At 35.5% G+C, this 23,867-nt stretch overlaps 2 protein-coding genes across 8 annotated transcripts in view; one reads left to right on the forward strand and one right to left on the reverse strand.

The window, feature by feature from the left end:
* Positions 1-98: 98 nt before the first annotated feature.
* On the reverse strand, positions 99-19,020 carry PPP2R3C (protein phosphatase 2 regulatory subunit B''gamma). Its single transcript, XM_039885660.1, has 13 exons — positions 18,693-19,020; positions 14,923-15,050; positions 13,561-13,665; positions 12,910-13,022; positions 12,425-12,522; positions 11,483-11,553; positions 8,291-8,423; positions 7,025-7,080; positions 6,874-6,949; positions 6,014-6,150; positions 4,527-4,664; positions 1,810-1,869; positions 99-560 (listed from the first exon to the last, which is right to left on the reverse strand). The coding sequence occupies exons 1-13, from the start codon at positions 18,748-18,750 to the stop codon at positions 372-374; spliced, it is 1,362 nt and encodes a 453-aa protein (XP_039741594.1). The 5' UTR covers positions 18,751-19,020; the 3' UTR covers positions 99-371.
* Positions 18,894-23,867, forward strand: part of PRORP (protein only RNase P catalytic subunit) — a 115,324-nt gene continuing 110,350 nt past the window's right edge. For 5 of the 7 annotated variants that reach the window (XM_039885650.1, XM_039885654.1, XM_039885653.1 and 2 more), the window contains exons 1-4: positions 19,175-19,393; positions 19,762-21,051; positions 22,608-22,655; positions 23,129-23,261. In XM_039885650.1, coding sequence (XP_039741584.1) covers positions 20,063-21,051; positions 22,608-22,655; positions 23,129-23,261 — 1,170 coding nt within the window. In that variant the 5' untranslated portion in view covers positions 19,175-19,393; positions 19,762-20,062. The other 2 variants (XM_039885652.1, XM_039885651.1) reach the window with 2 other exon arrangements.

The following is a 23,867-nucleotide window of genomic DNA, read 5'->3' on the forward strand; positions in this document are numbered from 1 at the left end:
GATATATATACTTTAGTAAAAGACTCAAGGTTAAATGACATTTATAATTTAAACTATCCTTCAAATATTCAAATTCCTAATGACTAATGTCAGAAATATTCCATGAAAACTTCCTTTATTTCTAAAGATTACACAATTAAAGTGGTCTCCTGCCTTGACCAAATCACACTTGCCATATTTGAGCTAAGTGGAACCAAATTTACCAATTTGGTCCTATTGCTTCCGAATGATTAATTCTGATAACGAGGACATTTGTTGTGTTCTACAGGCTTGAAGTGTTTTATTTAGACCATTTCTAAGGATTCTGCCTCAAAGATTTTACATGCAGCACTCAAGCTTATCTTAATGAATACAGTCTAGTCTTTGAGAGATCATGTATCATCAAGCTCTGCAGAGTTTTCACTGTCATTTGCAACAAGGGCTTCTCTGTTCTCATAAGTCCAAAAGCCATTCAGATCAATTAGAATGGTGGTGACTGTGTCTCCCTGATTACTGTTTATTAAATCCTGAAGAGAGATTTTCAAAGGATCTTTTGGTTTTACCATGTCAAAGATTTCATCCTGCAAGAGAAAAAAATCCAATGAAACAGATTTCTAATTCACTTAATTTCTATCACACAGCGACCTAAAATTCAGGGCTGGCACTAGAACTTATGTAAAATTTTTTGTTCCAGTTTTTTTCTTTGCCATTCAGCAGAAAGGCAGTCTCCTTTTCTCTGTGTACAATCACAGAATTTTATTGGAAGATTCATTAGGGCTGTGATAATTATCCCTCAGAGAAGAAGAAATGGAGGCTCGGAATTTAATTCAAGGTACATACCTAATTAATAGCTAAACTAGTAGTGTTATATGTTATGTTAACTAACTACTTATACTTTTCTGATGGTGGTAGTGAAGCAAAGCCTTGATTTAATTTAAGTGCAAACTCAGTTCAAAGTAAAAACTTAAATGCTTAAGAGCCAAGATTACAACAGAACTTTACTTCCAATATTGATGTCAACCTCTGGACCATACTAATTCTTTGGTATTAAGAATTAGTCATCCAGAATGACACTAAATTGTGCTAAAATTTACTGGAATAGATGGAAGAACCTCTTCTATATTGTGAAGTGTACTATATGAATGCTTACAAGGAATTAGTACATGTTTTCTAATCTTTTTGTATTAAAATTACTGAAAGTAGTAGTAGCATTTAAGGAGGCAAATTACATTTTTAAAAGAACAATTCAGGTAAATGAAATTTATGAACTTTTTATATGTTCGTGAAACTTCCTTTTCTAGATTGGTGGCAGTTTAAAATTAACAAGTTGCTTGTTGTGTAGTTTAATATTTGCCTCATTTATATTAAACTAAAAATAGCCATTTATCTTATTTGGTTAAAATTGGGTTATTTTATTACATTATTCAACTTGAACCTGACAGTACTGGATACTCAGTGTTTTTCATAGCTGGTGAAAGTCTCAATATTAAAATGCTAAGTAGCAGCATGTGTTCCAAAAGTAGGAGACTAAAAAAAAGGCCCCAACCTAAATAGTTCCCAAGTTAAAAATGCAGTTTATAGTGGAACAGATTGCCAAAGGATGTATGCTATATTGATTCTCTTAATTTTCAAAAGAATGAATGCTTTCAATTAGAACACAAGGGTGACAATGCTGAAATCAAATTAGAAAAATCATTAGTCTAACTGCGGTCTAAGTTTCTAATCCTTGATTTGGTTCAGTACTTTATAGTTCATAAGTTGCTTTCATATAAAATTTCATTTACTGCAAATGATTATCTGATATCATATAAATTAAAGAAAAAAGTTAACCTTGACATCTTGAAATGAAACAGGATCTTGTCCGTGGATTTTCATTAGTTCCTGTATAGCCTGCATTTAGTAGAAATAAATTTGTAAATAAAAAATACATACAAGTCTCCCCCAGCCCCGTCCCATGGCCCCTTTATAGTTCCACTTCCTTTTCTTTCTGGTCACAAGCCTCATCATTTTCACCAGTCTTACTAATATTCTCAACTTCCTTGACCTTGCTTCATACCTACTCAGAAAAGCCTAAACACCGGATCAGTGTAACCATCGACCTTTCTAGACCTACACGTTAGCTATTGAGAGCTTTAGAAAAAAAGTGTACAAGACTATACACAGATTACTGCTACTACATAAAAATGGTCTCCAATCTTAGATGAGCCTTCTTTTTTTCAACTCAAGAACAGCCAATCAGATGACCCTTTAACGTGAGCTAGCAAATGACCTCCTCCTCCCATTTTCCAGGAACACTGTTTATACCTTCACCATTCTTTAAGACACCCAATCCACCACCTTCCCTCCCACCCTATACTTTGCTTTCTACTTGACAGAAAAAAAATAGAGGTAAATTCCCCCTGAATTCCTCTTTTAGAACTTCAACAAAGTACTGAAGAAAATACAGTTGACTCTTGAACACTCAGGGGTTAAAGACACCAACCTCCCATGCAGTAGAAAATCCAAGTATAACTTTTGACTCTCCCAAAACTTAACTACTGATAGCCTGCTGTTGACCAGAAGATTTACCAATAATATAAACAGTTGATTAACATACTGTGTGTTATGTGTATTATATACTGTAGAGTAAGCTAGAAAAAAAATGTTAAAACCATAAGAGAAAATATATTTATTGTACTGTACTGTATCGATATAGGTTTGTCATCTGTTTATAACATGAATTATCTGTTAGTGCCTACATCAACATTGTTTTATATGATACAAAACACTGTGGATGTTATTTATATACGTATCACCAACACTAGACATCAAAAATGAAAATATAGTTTGAAAAATTCATATTTTTAGGTATAATGATTCACATCGATAACGAAGCAGCAGCAATACGATTGCTTTATGGTAGCCTAGTATAACAGATAGGATTGCTTCATGGTAGTAAGGAAATCTCCCAAAACATTTCCAATATATTTACTGCAAAAATTCTGCATGTAAGTGGACCCACACAATTCAAACCTGTGTTGTTCAAGGGTCCAACTGTATGGTGATCCAGCTGGACAAATAAAATTTTAGGTGACAGTCATTCGCTGGAAAAAATGAAGCTTAAAATTCTTGGTAAATAGTCAACTAAATATGTTCTAAGTGCCAAATCTGTATATGGCCAGAGTGTACCACCCAGACCCAGCTCTATCACTGGGATATGGATGTACAGAGGCTCTATGAAGAGCCCAGGACTGCAGGGTTCTCAGCACCAGTAACTTTTTCCTTAGCCAATACAACCAAGCCTAAATAAACTTTGATAAAATAAATGCATGTACAAGATTTTCAATGTATTTAATAAATAAAATTTAACACTCAAAGTAGAAGATACTATAAAGAAATCTTTATGAAAAGAGGTTGAACATTTAATTACCAAAAGATATAGTTACTCTGTTTCCCTAAAACTGAATTTTCATTTAAGAGGTCTGCCTCAAGTGGGGGCATCCCTATAATGGGTTGGTATTATCTTTTCAGATTAGCCACTGATTTAAGCCCATTTTAAAAATGCAGCCTAATACTGGGATTGTAATTTATCTTAATATTTGCAGTCATTACTACCTAGATGATCATAATGGAAAGCTTTTTAAGGAATTTAACATGAAGTTATGAAATATGTACTATGAAACTCAAAAACTAGGTAAAGTTATAAGTACCAAAAAAGTTTGAAATGGAAAAGAAAAAGCCTCTAGGAAAAAGTGGTTTATGATAAAGATGTGAAAATGTAATTTTTGTTGTTAAAAAAATTATTTCTTCCTACTATTGATCTTAACAATATAAAAATCACACAGTCTTCTAAAAGCTAGCTATAGAAATGTGGTGATGGAGTGGAAAACTACTGTACAAAACTACTCCATTAAGTAGAAAAGTCAACATTCAAATTGAAGAATGATTGGTCTTAAAGGGGCTTTTATACCCACTGCATCTGGATACTTATCAGATAAGATACAATAAAATTCCACTACAGACCTCATGTTATTCACTGAGACCAACTAAGACACAAATTAACTACTTCAGCAATCTATTTCACAGTAAAATGCAGCACACACTTGTAGCCAGTTTTCAAGTTATTTTTACTTATTTTTTGCAGCATAGCAATTAAAAGAATTTATAATTACCAAAGTCTACAAACTCTTATGGAAAGGAGCTACCTTTTCTGAACTGTTTATTTAATGCTTTGTGATTGTACACACTAGTTTTTGATCACAAAAAGCACAGGATTTCTCACAGATGTTTTTATCTGCATTGGCTAGTATAGCCCCTGACATATTTACACATTTTTTTAGTATTCGATATCTAATCAAATCAGCATTGATTTAGCCCATTTATATTTTTAAAAAACAGGACAACAAAATTAAAAACAGACTTGATTTCCTTCTGAAATCTGTTACGTAAATCCTTTTGTTGAATTTAGATATCACAAGTTAGGTAAAATTATCAGTGAGTAGGTAGTTTAGACCAAATGGTATAACATATCTTAAGGAACAATGACTCATTTACACAATGAGACTTACCCGAAAGAAGTAATTAAGGGAAAAGACATTCAGATATCCTTTGTTTTCAATATCAAGCAATTTGAAAATATATTGCAGAGCTGCAGGTTCTTTTCGGTTTTCTAATGCAAGAACAAAATCCAGGTAGGTCTTATAGTCCTATAGAAAAGAAATGTTCTTTACAGGCCTTATTTGGAATTAACTTTTCAAGTGAGTATCTGATGAAGCTATTTTGCAGTCAAAGGTGTCAAGTTATTTTTAATATGAAATGAGAAACCTATTTGTATACTTAATGTTGGTTGCTAGGAATTCTTTGTAGCAGTTAATCTGTACAGGAGTGTTCGGGGCACAGTTCATTTTCTTATGAGAGAAATTTGCTGTGTTAAACCATAATTTTCTTTTACTATGCTTTTAAAATTGACAAAACAGTGACTAAGCTATCATACATTGCCACTAAATTTATATCTTCATTTCAGTGTGGTCATTTTGAGAAAAAAGTTTATCTGGAATGAAAAGAATATATTTAAGTAGCTGTTTGGAAATATTGTTTAAAAGTTTTAAATCTAGTCACAGATTACTTTTTTTGCATAGTGAAAAGAAGTAAAATACTTGGGAGAGTCACTTAGAAGAGTTTATAGTCTTGGAAAGATTTTTTAAGTCTAAGATTAAGAATTCCTTTCTGCATAAATTATAGCATAAAGAGCTTGAGAGCTGTGGCTTCATCATGGTCTAACTCCATGCACAGGTGTAGCTTCTGATTTTCTTTATTCTCCAGAAGTCAATATAAGCTCACTGTCTACAGTAGTCAGCTGTGGGACTCATGAAAGCTTCTGCGCCTTTTCTCCCTTTTCCTTTTCATTTGGTTAACAATGGTGTTATTTAGAAAACTACTATCAAAGCTAAATGATAAAACCTAGAACCCTGATTCTCTTCTAACAATATAAACATTTCTTAAGCATCATTGTTTGGAAAATTTATCAGATCCTTAACACATTTTTAATAGCAAGAATGGTAATTTAAAAATACTATTTCGAATTTTCTTAAGTATTTTGCGATAAAAGGACAGGTACATGTTAGTCAATCTTTAGCTACTAATATAGCCACTTAGCGTAATACAACCTGATTTCTAGATTTAATTCATAGCATATGTGGTACTGTATCTGACCTGGTAATTTAATGGATGAACCATCCACTGACTATATGAAAAGTTAATAGGATTTGCCAATTTTTCAGTTTTTATTTTACTAGTCCACAATCCTTTACATAGGTACACTGACAGTGAAATTAACAAAATATTAAATTTTCTATTTGCCCTAAGTCCATAAGGGAAGTAATGTTGTCAAACAAATTTACTTTAAGATCAAAGGCTCCAAATCTCAAGTAATTTGATCTGTTCTTACATTAAGATACTGTTACACACTGATACAAAGATAATGCTGTATCACATGAAGAAAAAGGGAAATTGTGGGAGCCTAAATTCTTAAAGCTTATTAGCTTTAAACTACTACCATTTCTCCATCATAAGTAAGACACTCCTGGAAAACACGGTCTAAGAAGACATTGGTCATGGTTGCTGTTCCATAGCGGGAGAGTTCTTCTTTACTGAGCATGCCATTGTGATCCTTATCAAGATTCAAATACTGGCCTTGGAAGAAAGATGATAAAAAGACACTTATGACCAAATAAAATTCTAATTAAAAGACAAAAGAATATATCCTAACTAAAAGTTCTTTTTATTGGTTAATATTTTGATTGTTAGTGCTCCTAATGTCAGCTATTCATGCAATCTATATCAGAACAACTGTCAAGCCAGAACCAGTCCAAGAAAACCCATCATGAAGGCCATGGCCTTTGGGCTATTTCTATCATTATTTGCTTTCAGTTTGCAACCTTTTAGAACTTTCCTAGGATGCTAAATTAGATGGCAGTACAAGTCAACAAAAAGCACTGAAATGCTGGCACTTGAAAGAAGAAGTCAAGGATGCCAAAATGAATCAAGACTCCCAATAAAATAATGTAATAGACTAATGAAATTTAAGAAAAGAGAAACCAGGCTCTAGAACACCGTCCTCTGTGGACCCTAAGAGCAGCATTTCATCACAATGCAAGACTTATGAACATATTTAATGTTCATAATCATACTTATGAGTCAACAAGGAAGGATCAAATTACATTCTGTCTTCTATCAAAGAGAAAGAATAGTAACTGAAGAGTTACAAAAATTTAAAACATTAGTATTTAAAAAGTAAATTTTAATAATCTAGAATACTTCAATCTTACAGTAAATTAGCCTATGTATAATGTCCTTTGAACACTAATTAACTAAGGAATGGATAATTCAAATTTTAGCATTATAATAGGAACATACCATATACCCTTAGGGCAGAAGGAGCAGAAAACCAATTTGTTTCTTGACTCTCCTTGGACAGTTCCTCATCCCTTAACTGAATGAACACACAGACATCATTAGAAGGTAGCAACTGTCAAGTGATATAAAAGTAGTTAAAAAACATATTTACCTCCAATAAATCATCTAAGAAGCTGCATGCTAAAATATCTTGAATTTTTATCTTCCCTTTAAACAACATAAAGAAATATAATTACTTAACTGTATTCTAAAAATAAGAGCAACTCAATTTTATAAAGGCATTTTAAGAAAAACAATCACACAATTGATATTTTAAAGCTTCCTAACTCTTATGCTCCAAAGTCTATTATATATTGCTTTGAAAAGGGAAATGTGCAGGGAATGTTTACTAAAATCTCTACCTCTTAGGTCTACCTATATACCCCCGACAATTTAAACCCAATCGGTAAATTCTTTCCATAATTGCATTGATACCAGATTCCCCAAAAAGTTGTTGAGTATTTTGTGGATATGGATACGATACTGCTAGTAATCAAAAAAAGAGACTCCATTTTCCTTTGGTACGTTCTGGAACAGGAAGCAATATAGAGACATGGTTAAGAGCAGATAGATGGGAACTTAAATGACACTTCCAGATACATAATCTAAGTCTCCGAGACTCACACATTAAATATGGATAATAGTAATATTTTCCTTATGGAGTTATGAGAAGGAAATGAGAGATTAATTTATAATGCTTAACAATACCTAGTACATAATATATAGTCAAAATTTTTATTATTTTGTAAAGTTTGAAGAGAAAACGTGTATGTGTCTATAATGGAGGTGCTTAAAAAGGATTGTCAACCACCACGTACTGTGATGGACTCATAGCTGGATTTTCAAGGATAGGAGAACCAAGGATTTTGATCTAGGCCTTCTTTCCCATTCTCTGCCCCAGTTACAAGTATTAAAGTCTCACAGGTTAGAACAGTTGATAAAATGTACTACTGTTGATGAGGCCAAATTTACTCATCTGATCCTCATATAGAGTACTTAACTTGAGAAAGAAAAACACATCGTAGCTAAATAGTTCTGCTATCTCCCAATTCATATTTTTCATCAAAAAGAACAATTCTCTAATATATTACATATCGGGGATAGCAAAATAACTGGCTTCTCAGAACTGGAAAGAGCCATAGATTGCTGAGGTCATACTTCATTTTAGAGATGAAGAAACTGTAACAGGTTAAGTGACATGCCCACTGTCACACAGCTGGTTATGGCTGATGCAAGTAAATCATAACAGATCTTTATATATTAATGGCAATAACATGTTATGAAAATAAAAAATGACATTTTTCAAGACTTTTCTCTAGTTATTGAGATTTAAAAGTAATAATATCCTCATAATATCTAAGATACAATTTTCTTTTACCTGTTCTTAGAGGATCTAAAAAGAAGAAGAATTTCCTAACTGCTGTACAAACATAAAAGGAGTAAAAAGATTTTTCCAGCCCATCTAATTGTGGCAAAGTAGGAATAAGTTCCAATATGTAGTTTTCTAAATCCTGAAAGAAAACAATAAAATTTTAAAGTGTTAAATGGCTGATCTTGTATTTTCATAAATACTGGAATATAATTTGTCCTAAAAATTATTCAGCATTAATACTATATTAATGATAAAATAAATTCATAACTAGCTTAGTAAAACTATTTTATATTAAATTTATTTCTACTTTGTATTTAAATTTTAACATCATTTTGAATAGGTAATACATTCTAGATTCAAAAGGAACAAAAAAGTATTCATTGAAAAGTCTCCCTTTCGCCTACTTCCTCTCCACAGAGGTAACCTAAATTATCAGTTTCTGATGTACCTTTCCAAAGGTAACTGATAAACATACAAACCACCACATGTATATTTCCTTTCTTCTTTTACACAGGATATAGCAGCATACCATGCTAATTCTTCTGTATCTTGCTTTTATTGCTTAACACTATACTTTGCAGTCATTCTATATTGGCTCTCAAAGAGCTTCTACTTAAAAAAAAAAACTATTATTTCAGATGTACCATAATCTACTTAGTCTTCTATTGATGGATATTTAGGTTGTTTCTACTCTTTTGCAACACTAAAAACAATACTATAGGGGCTAAGCAAATTTTTCATTCATAGATACGGAAGAATATAGGATATAATTTCCGTTAAGTAAAACTGCTGGGTCAAAGCATATACACATTTATAATTTTGATAGACATTAGCAAACTCCTCACCTCCCCACATCCATTTTACACTCCCACCATCACTGTGAAGGGTCTATCAACAGTCCCCAAATTGTGCCCTAGGAGTGCTAAACTCACAGGGGGTACAGCAGGGTATCTTAAATTTTTGAGGGAAACATTGCAACATCTGTCAGACACTGCATAAGCTATGTTGAGTTCAAGATAGTTTACATTTTTAACGTTAGTTTGAAATATATATTTTTCGATGACATCAATCTTAGCAAAGATAGGTTCTTAGTGTTTGCTGTAATAAAGCAAGTACTACACAAAAATCCGTGTGAAAGAAGAACAGAGGATGACTGTCCAATCTAATTCCCTGGTGAGCAGCTACTCAGTGAGCTCTGGGCACACACACTCCATTAGTAATTGTTATTTAAGAATGAAGTAAAAAGATTTTTAAATTTTTATGTATTTTTTCAAATGGCTAATAGGATAAGTTTCATGAATACTTGCATTAAATTGTTTAGAATTAGTTAATAAATGGAACTGTTACATATTCCTTTTGGCCCAGAGGCACTATGAAAAAATTACTAATTCAGGTCCTTAATCCATTTTGAGTTAATCTGGGTGTGTGGTGATAGACAACAGTCTAGTTTCATTCTTTTGCAGGTGGCTTTTCAGTTTTCCCAGCACCAGTTTTTGAAGAGGCTTTCCTTTCTCCACTGTATGTTTTTGGCTCCTTTGTTGAAAATTATTTGCCCATATAAACAAGGGTTTACTTCTGGACTCTCAATGTGGTTTTACTGGTCTCTGTGTGTGTTTTTCTGCCAATACTATGCCATTTTGATTACTGTTGCTTTGTAGTATAATCTGAAGTCAGGCAGAGTGATGCCTCCAGCCTTTTTTTTTTCTCAAGATGGCTTTGGCGATTCGGGGTCTTTTGTGCTTCCATACAAGTCTGATGATTTTTTGTTCTATTTATTTAAAAACTGCCGATGGGATTTTGGTGGGGATTGCACTAAATCTGTATAATGCTGTAGAAAATAAGGTCTTTTTAACTCTGTTGATTCTTCTAATCCAAGAACAGGGAACATCTTTTCATTTCTTTGTATCTTCTTCAATTTCTTTTAACAGTCTTAGTTTTCATTATATAGGTCCTTCTCATGTTTTGTTAGGTTGATTCCTAGGTATTTTATTTTTTGTTGCCATTACAAATGTAATTTTTTTCACCTCTTTTTCTGCCAATTCATTATTATAGGATTGCTATGGATTTTTGAACATTGATTTTTGTATCCTGAAAATTACTCTTTTAAACACAACTAGAGACATACTATTGCTTTTCTCTCTCTTCCCTTCACTCCTTTTTCAATTTTTGTTTCCATTCATGCCAATAGGCAAGAAAAGGGAAGTGTGTTTTGTAAACCAACTAACTGCTGATGAGAATTCTCATAGCTACAGAAGTACTCCAATTCTGATCTGAGTAACTATCAACAGGTGGCTAATATGTCTTCCTTGTTAGAGAGAGATGGATAGAAGCAAGAACCTTTTATTGTCAAGTTGATCTGAACCTTAAAATTCAAGAATTGTACTGTGTCTATAGAAGGGTTTTTAAGTATAAATGTTCAGTGTGAGCTAACAGATTCTATCTACAGACTGCAACAAATAACAGGAAACAAACTATAACGGTATTTGTCTTTAAATCTTATATTTGAGTGTTCGCTTTGGCAGCATATATACTAAATCTTGTATTTGAATATTTATGTAAGTGATTAATTAACCTGGTTCATATTTATGCCTAACTCCCTTCCCCCTTTTCTGATAAACCTAAAAAGGACTCCATATTTGGGAAAAAAGTCTGAGCTGAAAAGAAGCATGTCCATATAATTTAAATAGCCATACTTTCACAAAGCATAGCCATTTAGATCATGAGGCTATGATTCTCTGTTGATAACCTGGCCTAACTATGTTAATACCTAATGGGAAATAAACAGCCTCTTGGTAACTGACATTACAACCTAAATGGTCACATTATTTTTCTCTTATATATTTCCTAAAAGAGAAAAAATTTCTGGCCTTTACATTTTCAAACAGTCACACACTAATAACACTCACAAATAACCAAAAGTTTTTCAGTTTCTTCAATGATTTTTAATCCTATTAAAGCAGTACATTCTTCTTTTCTCCTTTAAAAGGCTTTTTTTTTTTAAAGGCTGGAGAAAATCTAAAAAGGAATTTTTGTGGTCAATATATATTTTAAAAGTTTTTTAGTACCTCATGTTATTTGTAAAAACAAACAAAAATGCAGAAACAAAAAAAAAGAATCATCTGCAATCCCAACACCTAGTGATAACTACTGTTAACATTTTGATGTCTGTAATAGTTATTAAAATAGGTTAATACTTACAGATTCCCGAAGGTACCCCTGTCCTGCAACATCATATAAACTGAGTCCTATCCTTGTTTGATGAAGCCAAACTGCCAATAAACAAGAAAATTAAATATAATTTTTAAGAGCTATCCTTTAGCATATATATGAACAAAAGGAGATAAAGAGCTAGATTAGAGGGACAAGCTAATCTAATAGCTCTATGAATATTTTTATTCTCACGTATATTACTTATTCATTAACCCCAAAACTGTTAAAAACAAAACATACCATAGAATTAATGGCAGATATCAACAATTCTACCATGCCTAAAATGACAGTAAAGTTGATACTCATGAGGATATTGTTTTTCACTTATTAAACCTGGTGTTCCACCAGAGACAGAGAGTGTTAACATTATGCTTTCAATGAAGCTGCTTTTATTCTACTGAGATCCATTTCTGCAACCAATTGTTAAAGATGGTACACATAGGACTTCACAGATCATTATGGAACTTATAGGAATCATAACAATTCCAAGTTGTTTGGTAAAAACTTCTTGAATCTGATGCTACCATCAAGAGTTTGAAACTGTCTTCTCAGGCAACTCAACCTGTAATCTATTGGTGAAACAAAACTACCAGTGAATTAAAATTATTTCAAATCACCATACATTAAAACTCTTGGTTCAGCTTTTGATATATCTAGTTAGCTAATATCTTTAGGATACATGGTTTTTGTTCTGTTGTTGTTTTTTTTTCTTTTATAATAATGAACCCAAATTTATGGTAGAAAATTTCAGCTCTAGTAAGTTCCAAAAGAGAATCATAACAAGAAAACAAATCTTGGTCAAAAGACAAGAAATTACACTATTTAAACTTACTAAGAGAGTTGTTTCATATGGAAAGGATACTATGAAAACACAGACAAAACCTACTTGATTCCCAGATAGGAGTTCAAACAGAATGAAAATTAAATCACCTTTTCTCATGACATAATTAAAGAACTGCATGATAGAAATTCTTCCATAAGAATCTGTATGAAGGAGTTTAGCAAAGACTTTTGCTGTGAAAAATTGCCTAAGGAGAGGAAATAAAGATTAAAATCATCTGCCAACATAGCATAAAAATGACTTCTACATGAATTAGCAAACAACAGCATAAATTCAAACAACTAAAAATCAAAGTGGTGAAAAAAATCAAAGTGATAACTATAGTTCAAAACTTAAAATATTAAGTCATAAACCTTTGCATCCTATTGTCTTAAGAATGAAGGCCCACAGTGTTGTAAATAGACCATATTGTTTATTTTAATAACTTCATACCAATGTAATTTTCTTGACTAATTTTATTAAACTTCATTAGTGACTCAAAGTGTCATACCATTGACTTAAATTTTCATTAACATTTATTTGAGGCATTTAAAATGCTTACTGTAACATACTTTGTTAAATATATTATTCTTACTTGCACTTTGGTCCAGCTTTTTCACCAACTTTCAAAAAATTTTCATAATTAATCATTGCTTCCTCTCCAATCATAGGTGGTGTCTGGTGCTTGTCCAGCAAAAACCATAAGTTCTTAGAAGAATTGCAGAAATGGAGATGTTATAATTAACAGAACAAAGCTTAAAAAGTAGTTAAATGTTTACATTAAAATGATAGTCTGATAGAGTTAATATTAAGATGAATCTCATTCCTATTTTCCTTTGATTACTAAATACATAATAAAAATGGACATATAGTACCTCTTTAATCCATATAACTATATACTGTAGATACTGTTGTCCCTACTTTATAGATGAGAATTGAAGCACAGAAATGTTAAGTCCATTGCCCAACATCACAAAGCAGGGCAGGGATTTGAACCCCTGCAGTCTGACCCTACAGTAGTGGTTCTCAACTTCAGCCTCACATTTCAATCACCTGGGGACTTTAAAAAAACAAAAACTATCCTTGGAAGATGGGCCCATGCAAGCTCTGCAGCTGATTCTGGTGGGAACCCTCTGTCTAGAGCCTGTGCTTTCACCCACTCTGCAGTTCTCACTCCATTAAGGCACACTGAGATCCTATATGACATAATTATTACAAATAAGAAATGGCTAACATCCATTTTTACCTGTAATTCTTCATTATCTAACAGCTCTCTGCTTTTCCTTTGCAGAAAGACAGCTCTAGATTCTTCTCTTAATTTCTGTAGTAAGACTTCATCTTCAGCTGGCAGCTAAAAATACATTGTGGAATTAATTTCTACACTTAAATTCTAGACTATTGGATTATGTAAAATGTATTTGGCCTCACAAAATAACTATGTATTCCGCTGCCTCAAATTACTTTTTGTATCTCAATTTTGCTTAACTTCAAGTCATCATTCATTTGAAAAGTTCATTTAACAAAAAGAGATCCACAGACAATTCAATTATCAGCAAGGCCAGATGCCTGTCCAAATAAAGCTAGCGATCTGGTCCAAGTTTCATTTTTTATTCTTAGAGCACTGTTTCCACTGTAACCTTAGACTGATATAGAATTAAATTAGGACTAGTTAATGACTGACAGTCTTAGCAAAGTACTCCTTTTGAGACTGTATCACCTTACTTGGAGATGGTCAAGCCAGTGTCTATTACTTTGGCCTCCAAGGCAGAGGGTCTGCCTATTGGGGTGATTTCCATAAATAGGGCTTTAAAATGACTCATTCCAACTCCACTTCAAATAATTTGCTTTGAGGATTTCTTTTTTCTTTTCTATACCTACGCCCCAATAAGTAGAGATAAGTAATCAGTAGTCCAAATCAGGGGTTATGGTTTTCACTTTTCATTTCCAAGAACTAAGATGTCATCCCTCCTATCAAAAGGAATGGAGAAGGAGGAAGCATTACAAGGTGAGGCTGGGCCGAGACAAGGATTGTGCTCCAGTTGTTAGTCAACCAACTAATCAGTCTGGGGGGATTACACACATGGATGACAGGCGGTTTTGGTGAAGCAGTGGTGAGGAAGAAGAAACAAGGGAAAGAAGGTCTCATAGGTCCATTCAGCTAAAATTCCAAAATGAACTTTTCTATAGAGATTACATTTTACATAATACTAAATAGGTCTTATTATTTTCAGTAACCTTCAATTTCAGCTGTAAATAGCTGTTTTAATCTATAACCCTCTTCAAAGACTTCTTCATAGCTTTGGCACAGGAAACATAATTGAGTGTAATTCTTCAAGTTTTCCACTCTCAATCTATTTTTCAGTTCAGCCTTGAACAAAACATTTTATACTTTGTAACATAAAAAAAAAAAGTTAAAAATTGTGACCAGCTAAGTAAACCTAAGTCTTATAAAAAGCATGACGACATAATCCAATAGAATACCTACTACTAACATCCATAATAAAAATTAGGAAGAAAAATCTATGGCTCAATATGTGATTCTTATCCCATTTAAAAAATTACATTTTATTTATAAACTCTGCAAGACATTTGCTTAGATGCCACTTACCCTATAATAAAACCGGGGAATGGTCTTATAGAATTCATTTGTGTTTTTTCTACCTCCTTTCCATTCTGAGTAATATTTGGTAAATAAATCCATTTCTTCATCTTTTAACTCTTGTTCACTTTTTTTTTCTGGAGAAAAGCGGGGGAAAGCACTTTTAAAATCAAACAATACTTTTCTCAGGTCATCTACCTACTATAGTCTAATAACAGTGCAAAAAAGGCCTTCACAGTTGTGCTTAGACACTGAACATCTATATGAACTTCCCTGAAATACCAAGAATCACTATTTTCCACTAAAACAGCCTCCCCTGCATCTTCGACCACTCTAAGCTGCTCCCTCCACATTTTTTTTTTATCACTATACTTGTCTCTTCCTCAAGTTACTGCCTTGCTTATAGACTTCTGGCATGTTCCTAATTCATTCAATCGAAAGTATATACCGAGCACCTACTGTGTACAGTGCACTTGCTGTACTAGATACTGGGACTGTAGTGGTGAGAAAGTAGGCACAGCCCTTGACCCCACAGAGTTTCGGCCTCCTAATCAGTGTTCCTCTACCTAATGCAAAACCCTTCCATTTTAAGCTCACACATCAGGATGCTATTACCCTCTAACCTGCTGGCACACAGCCGTCTCATTTAGCCATTCCTCCACACTTGTTCGTGGACCACGGTGACTGATGCACAACATTCTTCACCTTGATGTCTTGCAATCATCAAGAGAGAATAAACATTCATGTGGGTGACTATGACACCTCAACTCTGAAGGCTTTCACTTCTACTCTAATGCAGGGGTCTTCAATCCCCAGGCTGCGGACCGGTATCGGTCAGTGGCCTGTTAGGAAAGGGGCCGCAGAGCAGGAGGTGAGCAGCGGACCAGCAAGCAAAGTTTCATCTGTATTTGCAGCCACTCCGCAGCACTAGCATCACTAGCATCCACCTCAGATTATCAGGCATTAGATTCTCATAGGAGCACCGGTCCTTGGTGCCAAAAAGGTTGGGGACCAATGTTCTACTGTGTCACTCAGTTTCACGGCAAGACCACAGATCTTATCTGCTCCTCTTCTGAAATCTTAAACTCTAACATATACTCATAACTTCTCACTTTGGTTATTCAAAACCTCACTGCTATCATATCTGTACTTCAGCCTCACTGAGATCTTCAATTCTATGATTATCTCAAAAGTTTATTTACTTCTTCCTAATCTCACTTCCTTCCTAATATGCCTATAGTTCTTCCCCTAAACTCCTCTTAAACCATGTCAGCTTTCAAACTTTGGACCAATCTTATAATCTAATTTGCTCACTATGGCTTAATGCTGTTGGAGAAAACTGGAAAATTTTGGTCCCACAAATTTCATGGTTATGAATGTCAGCTTCTCAAAAATAGTAGTACATATTTTATTTGCCCTTGATGTCCTCTTGCTTATTTCTCTTGGTGACTGACGACTCCAAACTGTCACTTCATTCCTCAAACCCCCGTGTTCACCCTCAACAGATGACAATCCCTCCCAGTTCATCGAAAACTGAGTCTACTGGGAATGGGTACCCATAAACATCTAAGTGGAGTGGGAGGACATGAGGTATCAAATAAATCTGCACCTTAATTTCTTCCTGTCATTTCAAGGGAAGATGTATCTCTCTTCTCACCCAAGGCTAACCCCTCATTCTCCTGGGTGCTTAATCTCAGCTTTTGCAATTCTGTTCTTTCCTTCTCCCACCTTCTCTATTCAGTATCTTCAATTTCTTCATCTCTACTCACTTTTAAGTTACACTAATACACCTAGGTCTCTCTCCCACTGCACCCTCCTGCCCAAAAAAACCTTCTTCCTTTCTTCCTACTGCCACACATAACTCCTTCCTTTCTTATTCACTTTTTCAAACGAAAGCCTATGCTATCCCTGCTTTCTTACCTCTCATCCCCTCTTTATGCAATTTTGCTTCTACTCTTACCACTCTACAGAAACTGTTCTTCCCAGGGCAACCAATGACCTTATTGCTTAGTTTAATGGGCACACCTGTCCTTGATTTGTGTTAAATTTGATACTGTTGATGATTCTAAACTTTTCTCGGCTTTTATGAGACCACAATCTGTTGATTCTCCTATTTTCTGGCCAATTCTTTTTTATTAATCCTTTTTCCTCTATCATTTCATCTTTCATAGTTTAACTTCTAAATCCCAAACCTATGTCACTCTAGTGTTAAGTTGTTGAGGAGAAGAGGAAGAAAGAGCAAAGACTGAGAAGGGATGACTGGTGAGGAAGGAAGAAAACTAAGAGAGTATGTCTCCCAAAAAACCAAGAGCAGAAAGTATGTGTAGGAGATATAAGTGGAGCAGAGAAAAGAGGCATAGCTAGCGGTGAAACTTAAGAAAATCTTTTTAAAATTGGAGAAATACTAACAGGTTTATATGCTGATGAGAATGACTGAGAAAGAAAAATTGATGATGCAGGAGAGAGGGGATGACTACAGGAGTACATTCTTGAGTGGGCAAAAATGGGAACGAGCACAAAGGATAGGATCTAGCGCACCAATGAAGGAAACAGCCTTAAATAAAAGTGGTACAACCTATATGATTTACTTTTTATTTTATCATCTCTCTCAACATTAAAGTGTAAGTTCTACAAGGACGAGGATTTTTGTCTGTTTTGTTTACTGCTATGGCCTAGAACAGTCCTTGGCACATAACAGATGCGACAGAGTGGATTTAAGAGTGAAGGGGAGGAGAAAGCATAAGTAAAGGTAATTGTTAAAAAAGTTTCCCTATAACAGGTGCAGAGAAATGCAGCAAAAGTTGGATGAGGATATGAGATCGAATGATTTTTTTTTTAAGATGGGAAATATTACATCATGTTAGAGCTGATGGAAATGATTCAGTAGAAAAGGAAAATTTGATGATGCATGAGAGAGAAGATAAGGCCAGAGTGAAGTCGATGAATAAATGAAGAGAACACATCTACTGTTAGAGTAAAGGGACTTTCTCAAATAGGAGCATGGACAGTTTAATAGCGAAGAGTGTAGCGGCACCTATGGGGAGGAAAGAGCTGATAGAAATGGTAAATCGGAACAGGTGAGGTTTTCTGATTGCCTCTACTTTCTCGAATACATATATAAAAGTTCATCAGCTGAAGGTAAGGTTATATTGAAGGTTTGGGAGATGAGAACTGCCTTAGATCGTAGGAGAGTGAATGTCTAGGTAAACACGAAAGAAGTGTAAACGAATGACTGAAAACACTTACTTTGGGTTAATGGACATACATTAAAAATGAGACACTGAACCGTGGTACCATTTTTCTCTAGCCACTTTCAGGTGCGCTGGGTGCAGGAATGAAACAGGAAAGACGTTTTAACCAGGATGGTTAACAAGCAAGTGTGAAGGAAGGAGAAAGGGGACAAGGAAAAATAGATTGTAAAATCTAAAATGGATAAGGAGGGAAGTGAAAAGTGTGATAGTAAAAAGGCGGTAGGATCAATGGATTATAGGTTCTGGTAGGATCGAAGGGTAGTTGGAGCCAGGTTTCTCAATTATTCCTCACAAGTCTAGGTCAAGACCATATAAGTGAGCTGCTCTTTCCCGCAAATCTTTTCCCAGGGAAGTGTAGGTAAAACCTCTTTGGATCTCTAAACCACATTCCACTGTGTATGCTTTGTCAGGTTAGGTTTTATAGAAGCGGCAAGCGCGACTCCCAGTTGTTGCTCCTCCCACTCTCCCCCCACCTCTAGGAGTTAAGGGCCGGGCTATCTCTGTTAGGACGGCCCCTCCCAGACTCACTGTTTGGTCCGGTTTTGGGCGTCGCTAACCGCCGACGAAGAACTTCTTTCCAGTCCATAACTGACTCCCGCGCAGCAGCTCCAGCATTTGCTATTTACTAGCCGCTCCACCCGCTACCGGCTCAGACGTCAAACGCCGCCCAGCCCCGTGAAAGCTGGGCAAGCCACTCAACCGCCATCTTGGGCATGGGCGGAAGTCAGCTAAGGAGGCAGAAACGCTTACTGTAGCCCCTGCGGAGAATGCGGCGATCACACTAACACCAGAGAAAGCAGACGTGAAAGAGAAAAATGATCCTCCTTAAGGCAGTCTCCCAACCTCACAACGCCTGATTTTAAAGGTGCAGAATAAGAAAGCCCGTGCTTGTTTTACATGTTGGGCCTCTGGCGCATGTGCATCACGTGACTGAGGAGTCCTTTGGCATTTCCGGCTCAAAGGAAGTGCTTTCTTATTTCTTCTCATTATTCGTTGCGGATATATGGACGCCTTAAAGGTTCCCCTGAATGTAGTAGATGCCTTCAGCAGCCGCCTCAGCTCCCTCCTGCCACTAAAAGCTTCAAAATCGCCTTTTCCTCGCCTCCAGGCCTAGCGGAACGCCTGCATCCAGCTCAGTCACGCCCCTACGGCTGGCACCGTCGCGGTGCATTGTGGACGCGGTAGTTTCCGCCAAGGTTATGGTTGCGTTTATTAAGCGTGATTGCTGGGTGAGTTGAATGGAGTTGAATGAAGTGGACTTCGTTTGCGAATAATCTGTACACTGTAGGCGGTGCTTTTCGCGGACACCACCGTTACCTGAGTTGTTGGCTCGGCTCTCTTCACCTCCTCCACCCCATCCCTTCATCTGACGTGTTTGGCGGTCTGGGGAGAATTGTAATGCAGGGCCAGGCCCCCTAGACGCTGGCTTTCGCCGCTTTCCTTACTGCTGGTGGCTCTTGGGTTGGGGCTCTTGGTCGCGGTTTTCAGCTTTACGCCCTTCCTTCAGCAAGGCTTCCGTGGGCTCCTGCTCCTTTTCAAGGACAGTTGTGACCCACGTGAGTCGAACTGGACAGTCTTCCTTGTGCTTTTTTCTCAGGTTAGCGGACCGGAATATAACGAGACCAGAGATACCTGCTCTGTACCCTGGTTTGGCGGCTTGCGACCGAGATTGGATGTCCCCGGATCGAATCATCGTTTAATGGAGAAAACTCACCAAAATTAGATGCTATTAAGTAGCCCCCAAAGCAGAGCCTTGATTTGTCTGAGAGAAACTAAAAATCTCTTTTTAAAAGTTAAGCTTCAACATTCCGCCCCCCACCCCCAAAGCCCTTAATTATGCTGTAGAGGTAGGGGCTTTTTGAACATCTCTCACTATCTTGTGCTGATCTCACTGCATAATGACTTTCTGTTTCACTGGTGTTCGAAGCTTTCCTAAGCTTTGGAAAAACAACTCGTACCTTGGGTTATGCCCAGGACACTCTTATATGTCTCTCTTTCCCAAAGACTGTTATGGCATCAGGAACCAACACAAGTGGTTTTCTCTTAAAACAGCTTCTCCACAAAATACCAAAGCAACGAATCTGCCGATTGCCAAGGCCAGATATCGCAGGAAAGGAAATGAGAGCTGTAATAAGCAAGTTTCTCCTGAATCTTCTCATCTTTTTGCTGCTGGAGCGGCTAAGAAGAGAGCACAGATGAATCCTCAGAGTAAAGATCATGCCTTGCCACCTGTGAAGAACATTATTCAGCTCCCAACAAAACCTTTGAATTCAGAGGAGTGGGATAAACTTCAGGAAGATTTTAAAGGAAAAGCTAATTTTGAAGATTGGATCATTTCACAGATGGCTCACTACAATAGCTCTGTGGATGTAGCCAAATCTCTGCTAGCCTGGGTAGCTGCAAAAAACAATGGTATTGTAGGCTATAATTTGCTAGTCAAGTATTTGTATCTCTGTGTCTTTCATAAGCAGACATCAGAAGTTTTTGACATCTATGAAATCATGAAAGCCAGATACAAGAGTTTAGAATCTGGAGGGACCAGTCTTCTCATCCGGGGATTAATCCATTCAGACAGATGGAGAGAAGCCTTGCTTCTGTTAAAGGATATCAAAAAAGTCATGACCCCTTCAAAAAAGAACTATAATGACTGTATCCAAGGAGCTCTCCTTCATCAAGATGTAAACACAGCTTGGAATTTGTATCAGGAATTGTTATGTCAGGATCTTATTCCTATGATGGAAACTCTAAAAGCCTTCTTTGATTTTGGAAAAGGCATAAAAGATGATCAGTATTCAAACAAACTACTAGACATTCTTTTGTATCTAAGAAATAATCAGCTATATCCTGGGGAATCATTTGCACAGAGTATAAAAACATGGTTTGAAAGGTAATTTTGATTTTTTTATACGTATGTTTGTATTTTAATACCTATAGCTTAAGTACTCTTTTATTCGTTGCTGAGATTATTCAGACTATAGTACTTTTTTCCATCTCTTAGTAAAATTTGTTTCCCCTTTAAGATAAAATTTTCTTTCTCCAAATAAAGTAGCATAAACGGGTTGTGCTAATCTCTACTCATCACGTAAAAGGGAAATTATAGAGCACTGGTAGTTTTTATGTATTGTTTCCCTTTGGAAGGGTCATTTGTTTTTTGAGGTGTCTAGGAGATCTGAGTACTTAGGGATAGCACTTGTGGCTGGAGTTCATAGCAAGTAAACTGGAGCTGTCTTTGGGTCATATTAGTATTTTCAGAAGCTCTTCTGACATGTAGTGGCTGGTGTAATGTGAATATATATGTTCTGTTTGATCTATGCATTTCATCAATTTGGATGGGTAGAGCAGAGGGAGCATCCTCATCAAACCTGACATACAAGTGTTAACATGGAAAATCTTCATCCTTCCAGTTCCATTTAGATCTTTCTATCATTCAACTGCTTTCTTCAAGGCTCTCTCTGCTTTTCTTTTGCTTTTATTCATGTTACTGGCTACATGCCTATTTATTGCTTCAGTCTTTTACTTTCTTGTTTCTTCACCTTTAATTTGTTTTGGACTCTTGTAAAAATTCATTCCTTTTCTCTCTGTTTTTCTCTTGTTTTTCTACATACCATTTTTATAGACCCTTGAAGTAGCAATCATGTTGAATTATCTTTAACAAATTTGTTGAATATCAATAGAAGAGCTAGTTGTAAAAAATCTTTGAATGTCAAGGATTTTGGATTTTATGGTGTTGTCAATAGGTAACTGCTAAAACAGTGAGAAAAGAAGACTGGAGAGGGATTAAAATTGGAAACATCTGTTTGGAGGCAATTATAGGTTTGAATGAGAGATGAGATCTTGAATTAAGAACTGGGGAAGTAGAGGAAGCAATAGAACTAATAGGAATCATGGTTATATGTGTAAGAGGAAAGAAGAAAAGTAAGTTGATTAGGCAAATAAATCAATAATAAATAGTTTTGAATGACTCCAATTAGGCGAGGCGCTGCGGATATTTTGTGATATAAGATCTATCATAACATTCACAACTGGAAATGTAATTTGATAGTTAAATAATAGTAGTATAAGATGGTAGTGTAAGAGAAAAAATTACTCTGGGCAAGAGCAATCTCTGGTAGCTTTATGGAAAAGGTTAGAGTTGAGTTTAATTTAGAGGTTACACTTAATGTCAGCTGCTTTCTGCACAGGTCCTGTGAAGGTAGATTTAGACTTGAAGATGAGGGTCTGATGACCAGAGGAGAAGCAAAGGGAAGAAGGAGCTCCAGAAAAGGATACTATCAGCTCCTTAGCCCTATTATAGTATATCCACCACTCTTCTAATTAAACCATTCTAGGAAAGTATTCTGAACCTTTCAGAGCTCTTGCCTGCTGAATTTCTAAACACAATGGATATCTTTGGATTCTATAGCAAGCTGACCTGATGATTTGGTTTTATAATCTTTTTTGTAGTGTTCCTGGAGAACAATGGAAAGGACGATTCACTACAATCCAGAGAAGGTAAAGGCCAATCTTTTATTTTTAACTTATTTGATTCAGGTTTAATAAGTTTTCTTGCTACTGTTTAAGAAAATTTTATGAATACCTTAGAGATAGGATAATTAAGAGTTAGACATCCTCCCCCCCCCAAAAAAAAGCCGTGTTTTACATATGGAGAATTTGCAGTGCTCAAAATGTTTTTCCTTTAAGCACTGTGAGCCTGCTGTAAAGCCTCAGGGATGTTTTCCCCTGGTTGTGTTTTAGGAATGCCTTTAAAAACTTAACCTGGATGCTCAGCAGTCTACTCTTTTGGGTTTTCTGGCATACTAATATGTGAGATCAGATTTACAAAAATATTAGATGCATGTGATGATCACAGAGGTTATAATATATATATTTTTTACACCTTTCAATTTCTTCATGTCATAGGATTATTCATTTTAGAAAAAGTTCTTTTCCAGGACATCATTTAACACAAATAATTGTAATTACAGTGGTCATTGTTTGGGCTGTGGAAAAACCATAGAGTCCATTCACCTAAGTCCAGAAGAGTATGAATATCTCAAGGGAAAAATCATGAGGGATGTGATAGATGGAGGTGACCAATACAAAAAGACAACACCTCAGGTGAGTCTGGACCAGATTTTATTGCATTCTTGAATTGCTTGTCTAGAGCTGTGCTTAGCAGTTTTTTTCTTTAAAAGGCGAGATAGTAAATATTTTAAGTCTCTGTTGCAGCCTTTCTACTCTGCTGTTTTAGTGAAAATAGCCACAGACAATACATAAATGAGTGAGCATGGCTGTGTTCCAGTAAAATTGTGTTCATGAAAATAGGCAGTGGGCTAGATTTGGCCTGCTAGCTACAGTTGCCAACCTTTAGTGGAGATTGCTTTAGAATTTCATAGAATAATTGAGTTAACCTATCATCCGTCTATTGAAGTCAGTCCTATTTCATCTGGGCACAAGTGCATTTAAGCCAAAAAGATAAATCCTTATTCTTTATCTAAGTGCTTCCAGAAAATGATGTTCAGTAAACTCCCATGAAAAGATTATGGTTTCTCATAACTTTTCTAGTCAAGAGAGTTTAAGGTAACTTAACAAAATTTTTTCCTTAAAGAATCTTAATGATTCTTTAAGTCATTTTTAAATAGCTTTATTTTGCTAATCTTTAATACTTTATGCTGGTTTACTAAGATTTAAGTTGAAGAGTTAAGGTGTTGTTACACCTTGGGT

Source organism: Pteropus medius, unplaced genomic scaffold (genome assembly GCF_902729225.1).
Source record: "Pteropus medius unplaced genomic scaffold, Ma_sr-lr_union100, whole genome shotgun sequence".
NCBI lineage: Eukaryota > Metazoa > Chordata > Mammalia > Chiroptera > Pteropodidae > Pteropus > Pteropus medius.